The 6,029-nt window shown below is 46.1% G+C and overlaps 1 protein-coding gene across 4 annotated transcripts in view; it reads right to left on the bottom strand.

Moving 5' to 3' along the window:
- Positions 1–6,029, bottom strand: part of nrg2a (neuregulin 2a) — a 77,870-nt gene that overhangs the window by 40,579 nt on the left and 31,262 nt on the right. For 2 of the 4 annotated variants that reach the window (XM_025065428.1, XM_025065429.1), the window contains exons 2-3: positions 2,360–2,525; positions 100–218 (exon numbers count right to left, since the gene is read on the bottom strand). In XM_025065428.1, coding sequence (XP_024921196.1) covers positions 100–218; positions 2,360–2,525 — 285 coding nt within the window. Of the gene's footprint in view, positions 1–99; positions 219–2,359; positions 2,526–3,630; positions 3,848–6,029 lie in introns of those variants that run through there. The other 2 variants (XM_025065430.1, XM_025065427.1) reach the window with 2 other exon arrangements.

Below are 6,029 nucleotides of genomic sequence, written 5' to 3'. Positions count from 1 at the left end.
CGGGAGCCCTCAATTGGCAAGAGAACAGAGCGGGAACGGCAACAACAACAACGCGGCGGCGGCGGCGGCGGCGGTGGTTGCTGAGGAGTCGGTACTCACTGCTTTGGACGTTGACGGTGCCAGTGGAGTTGTCCTTTCCCAGCGGGTTCTCCACCACACATGTGTAATTCCCAGAATCCTCCAGTCGTGCTTTGCTGATCTGGACTTTGGAGTCCTTCCTGTGGGAGACAACAGTCGCTCAGCTGAGTCAGGGGAATCAGCGCAGGGAGGAAGGAGCACGGAAACACAACAAGTGGGAACACGGAGCACATGGAGGCAGATCACAGGGCGCTACACGACACGGCACACACACACACACACTCACTCACACTCACACACACTCACACTCACACACTCGAAGTGAAAAGCTCATTTTAATAATACGTGTTCTTTGGTGAAAACCAAGCCCAGCTCTGACGTCCGATACGTCGTCCTTACGTAATGTTTTCGTTGTCGTCAGGTCGGATCGTCGTGTTTATCCGTTCAACTACAGTTTCAGTCACTGCATAAAATACTGGTAGATACTGAGTAACTAACGAACACGTATTACAAAGTACAAAAAAGTTTTTTATTTTTATCGGTGACGCCTGGTTATCAGCAACATTTAAATCTGAAGTAAAAACAAAAATAAAACCCAGCTGTTGCTGTAATTAATCACTGCATTAATGTGATGGTTACGTGTGAACGCGGCTCTCACACATGTTTGCACAGGACCAGTTCATAACCTGATTAGCGTTACAGCAGAGTGATGTCGTCGCAGCAGCGGCAGGAAGTCACGCAACTCAGCACCCCCCGTCCGTCCACCCCCCCGCCCTGAGGGGGTAATTTATCGTCATGTTGTTATTGACTGATGGCGTTCGTTTGTGAAGTTTAATTATATTTAATTATAGAGCTGAGAATCTGACGATACGATACGTATCGCGATACAGGAGCGGCGATACGATATACTACGATATACTACGATATACTGCAATATACTGCGATATTACAGGCACGATGTATTTTAAACAATTTAATCGTGACCAAAAAAAAAACCCCGAACCAACGTCATGAATATTTCACTGTTAAATGTGAAACGATACGATATCGATATCGTGGTATTTGTGAATCTAAAGGTTCAGGTTTGACCAAACGCCTGGGTCTGTGATGTCATCCATCAAAGCTGCTCTGCTGTAAACATGAAGCCACCGTGCTGTGGCTGCTGCGGTCGGAGGAGCGGCCTGATGAAGTGTCTCTGGTCGGGCTCCAGCTCTGAGAACAGATTCATGGACGAGGACGTCAGAAGGAAACCACTCTGTTGTCTGATTTATTCACCTCCATGTGACGCAATAACAAACACGGAGCTCGGTCTGAACCGGGAACAGAGTGAATGTTGGGAGAGAACGGACGTCTGCTGCTCGTGGTTGGACGTCTGTTTCTGATCGACTCGTTTATCGACATAATGTCACTTTGGTAAACGGTGGTAATATTTAGAGGAAAACAGATGATAAAGCACGACTGCAGGAGACGCGTTCAGGTTGTGGGAGAACGGAGCTGTTGTCAAAACTCATCGTGATTGTCCTCCTGAGACCAGCCCCCTGGTGGACGGTTGTGAACTTCCTCATCTTCTGTTTTACTGTAACTATATTTTTATAAAACTGACGTCGTGTTCTGCTGAATCACCTCAGTCCACCTTAACCTGAAGATTAAACATGAGCTCGTCTGCAGCCACTACAGGTCAGAGGGAGGTACTGCGGAGAGCTCGTGTAGGTTTTGGGGTTTTATTTCAAGTTTTATTCCTGACAGAGATGTGACGTTCTTGAACACAGCAGGTCGGTCTGTCAGGCTGCTGTCATTGGTTCAAATCCCAGCTCTAACCCTGACCATGAGCCTGGCTCTCCACCCTGTTCACGCGGCTGCGGTACGACGTCGGTAGCCTGTGGATACGGAGCGTTTACACGGATCTGACGCAAAATAAATAAAGTTTTGACGAGTCGCTGAATATGACTCTGGTCCTTGTAGTACACATGCCAGGCCTGTATGTGGCGATGTGTCACCCACGCTCTAAATAAAGTTTTGACGAGTCGCTGAATATGACGCTGGTATAAATACCAAAAACGCTAGCGTTACTGCTAGATTTTTAGAAGTTTAAACAGTAGCTAACGGTCGATGCTAACTGACAAGTGTGTGTTTTATGTTGTTTTTCCTGCTGTTGTTTATGTGACTTCACCCTCGAAGCTCCACTTCTCGACACGGTCGGCCGGTGATAACGAACCGTTAACGTTTCTTTTCAAGTCAGTCTGTCTGTGGTGCCGACGTGACATGGACCGTTGGTACTCACTCGCTGTTCTTTATTTTGACTTTTCTGTTTTTCTTCAGCTCGTTGCCATCTTTGAACCATCTGTAGGTCGGGAGGGGGTTCCCCGTGGCCTCACACTTGACGGTCAGCCTCTTCCCCTCGTCCACTATTATTGGATTCTTCAGCGGTTTTAGCTGTGGAGCTGCAGCTGAGAAAAAAAGAAGAAGAAGAAGAAGAAGAAAACAGAGAGAGAGAGAGAGAGAGAGAGAGAGTTATTAATCACCACAGTCACAAACCTGACTGGACAACATTTAGGCCTAATTTGAGGAAAAACTGTGGGAAAATTCAGCGATCATCATCATCATCATCATCATCATCATCATCATCATCATCATCATCATGGCCAGCAGCTCCCTCTCATGTGACCACCCAGCAGATGGCGTCACCAGAGACCAGATCAACTGGGTCCCAGACTCCGCCTCCATACGTGGCTCTGCTGTTGAAAAAGCACCTGAGGTAATATTTACTGTTTTGGTGCCAAAATATAAAGGAGGCGACGGCGACGACCGGACGAACGGCTTCTGCAGCTCCAACAGAAACCAGTCGGTCAAACTGGAAAATCTGCTGCTTTAATCACGGAGCTAACCGTTTCCACGGGCTGTTCTGATACCACCGCAGATAACACACACACACACAGACACACAAGTGCATGGGCTGAGATAACATGTGTCGCACACACACACATTCACACACATTCACACACACATTCACACACACTCTCTTGCCAGCTGACAGCTGCACACATGTTGAGGAGAAGACGAGGTGAACGAGGGTGAACCGTGGGCTGTTTGACCCCCCGCCCCCAAACAACTCTCTCACACACACACACACACACACACATTTACACACACTAAATCTAATCTGCTCTAATCCTAGCTCCAAATGAAAAGGACAACTTTTCGCTGCACAAAATGTCCTCATTAGTATAGGTAAACCAGAAACACACACACACACAGACATTCAGTCTGTTAATAACTCTAATCTAATCTGACTACTTTTAATCCCAGCCCAAAACGTCATTCAGAACCTGTCAATCAGTGAGGTCCTGAACCTGTGTCCTCACGATGACACGTGTCCCCAGTCGTACAGGACGGTCCCCACCAGTATAGGACAACACAGACAGCAGGGGGCGCTACGCTGGGTGAACCTCAAAATGTAACCACTTCAATTAAAAAACCCCACAGAAATAGACGGCGTGAGCCAAATATATCCTGCGTCGTCCTCCTTCTCCAACACCGTCCTACTTCACTGACCTGCTAAAGCCCGACGTCTGCAGCGACAGACGAACGTCGGTGATGCAGCAACTTTGGTTTCCCACTGTCTGTGGTCCCTGAACGCATCGTTCTGAGGAACCGCACAGTTTTGCATGTTGGTCCTGTGAACGGGACAAATTTGAATGTTTGTCAACAGGTTGTTGAGCAAACATTCAAATTTGTTCTAGGTCAGGCTTTTGGCTGCTTCACACACACACACACACACACACACACACACACACACGGTGNNCTGTTCTCTGGATGGTCAACCTCAGGGTCGCGCTGCTCTGTGCTGCCCCCTCTGGCCACTCTGGTACTGACGTTTGTGAAAGGTCAAATTGGTCTCAGCTTATATTGAACTATTTTAACAAATTTAACTGTTTAGAAACTGTTTTTTTTTATCGTTCAACATTATTTTATTAATTTTGTCTTATTTCCTGGTCAACATTAAGCTTTTTTTTTTGAGTTAGTAACAGTTTTTTTATCTTTCCATAAACTAGATTTTTCTCATTCCCATTTCTTTAACATGTATTATTGACCTTATTTATTTATTTTTTTCTTTTTAGTCCATGAAGGACTTTTATATACGACCGTAGTTGGTTGACAGTTTTTTTTTCTGCCCGACCTTTGGTGTGTGTGTGTGTAAACAGTTGTTGCCGGGCAGGAAACTGTTTCTTTATGTGAAAAAAAAGACTAAAACGTTTAGCAACAATTAAAATCAGGGGAATTCTTTCACTGCCGTAAATTGAAGCGTTTGTTTCTTTATTACTAATTACTGTTTTTACTACGACAGTTGGCCCTCAGGCGGTCTCACCCTCAGCCTCACCCTCCTCCCCCTCCCCCCCCCCCACCTACACACAAACACACATACACTTGAATAAAGTTTGGACAAGCCCGTATTGGTCTAATTAGCTTCATTAGCCGTTTGTTTTGGAGCTGCGTGTGTTTACAGAAGCCGACGTTCTCCCGTTGATTTGACAACGGTCGTCAACACCGACCGCTGAACTACAAAGGACCCAGAGAACACAGGAATAAACCGGCGGCGTCCGTCTGAGTGACACGCTCTGTCCGACGGTTTTAAAATAGCTCCAAAAACGAGATTCACATCAATGGGAAAGCAACTATTTTCAGTTCAATAGCTGCTGTTTGAGACAAGAGGACTTTTATCTGAGGAGCAGCTTCCTGTTGGAAAATGGCACTGATGATATTCATGGCATTTGTAAAAAAAAAAAAAGACAAAGCTGCTGATCTCCAGGGTGGAGGAAATATTTCAGTAAAAATGCTGCTACAAAGTTAAAACACTTACAGTCATGTACAAGGGTGAGAGAAAAGTCGATACCACGACCTATCACGATATCTCCTTTCCTGATCCCGTATCAATATCCTCAGTCATCAGTGTATTGATTTTTTATCACCAATTCCCAGTTAAAAAAAACTTCAATATATGGCTTTGACTACAGTATCGCAAAATATCACAATATACCATATTGTATCCCGATACGTATCGCCACATTCTTGTCAATTCACAGTCCTAGGTACAGTAAGAGTCTTATCGCAGTAACACGGGTGAACACGGAGGATGAGGACCTGAAGGTAACGCAGGTTCGTCCGTTGCCTCCAACGACAACAACCATAAAACAATTCTCCTTCATTTTCCAGATGTTTTTCCTCCAAACTCCTCTTTTGTTGAAGGGAATTGATGTGAAATAAAGATCGGACGCAGCGACGCGCTGTGTTTCTACTCATCTGTGTCACCCTGTAATAAGTCACACGCTTGAACACAATAACACGTGTGCCGTCGGCGTTGACACGCTGTGACGAACGGGGTTTTAATCACAGCTGAATGTCTTTAACCTGACTTTACTTTTCCCTTTCCTGTTTTTTTTCTTTTTTTTTTTTCTTGTACGGAGTGACTTTGTAAAACATAGAGAACAGAGGAGACGACACGACTTCACGGTCCTGGGCCTCCGTCCTGCACAAACGTACTACTGTACATGATGAGCCTCACGCCGGGGGAAAGCCTTGTCAGTCACAGTCAGAGAGGAATGAGGCCGCGGCATAAAGAGAAATGTTGAGTGCGCAGCCCGGACAGAGGTCAGTCCCTGCCAGGGAAATTAAACCGGCTCCGTCCTCCAACGGGCTGCAGAAGTAGCAGAAACACAGCACTGCTGCACTTCTCATTAGCCCCGCGGAGGCAGATGTGTAAAACAGTCGGCCGGCTCCGCAGTATGAAGTCTCCATGAAGACATCGGAGTCCATTAGAGCTGGGAGATACAGATGTTTCACATCGTGCTCGGAGATTATTCCTGAATAAATCCCCTTCACAGCTTCTTTTATGTGTGTCATTAAATAACTGTACAAACCGACTGGTACAAGACATGGGGCTGGGGGGGTGGGGG

This window comes from Cynoglossus semilaevis, chromosome 19, assembly GCF_000523025.1.
Source record: "Cynoglossus semilaevis isolate Cse_v1.0 chromosome 19, Cse_v1.0, whole genome shotgun sequence".
NCBI classification, from domain to species: Eukaryota; Metazoa; Chordata; class Actinopteri; order Pleuronectiformes; family Cynoglossidae; genus Cynoglossus; species Cynoglossus semilaevis.
This window is presented reverse-complemented; position numbering and strand designations above follow the sequence as displayed.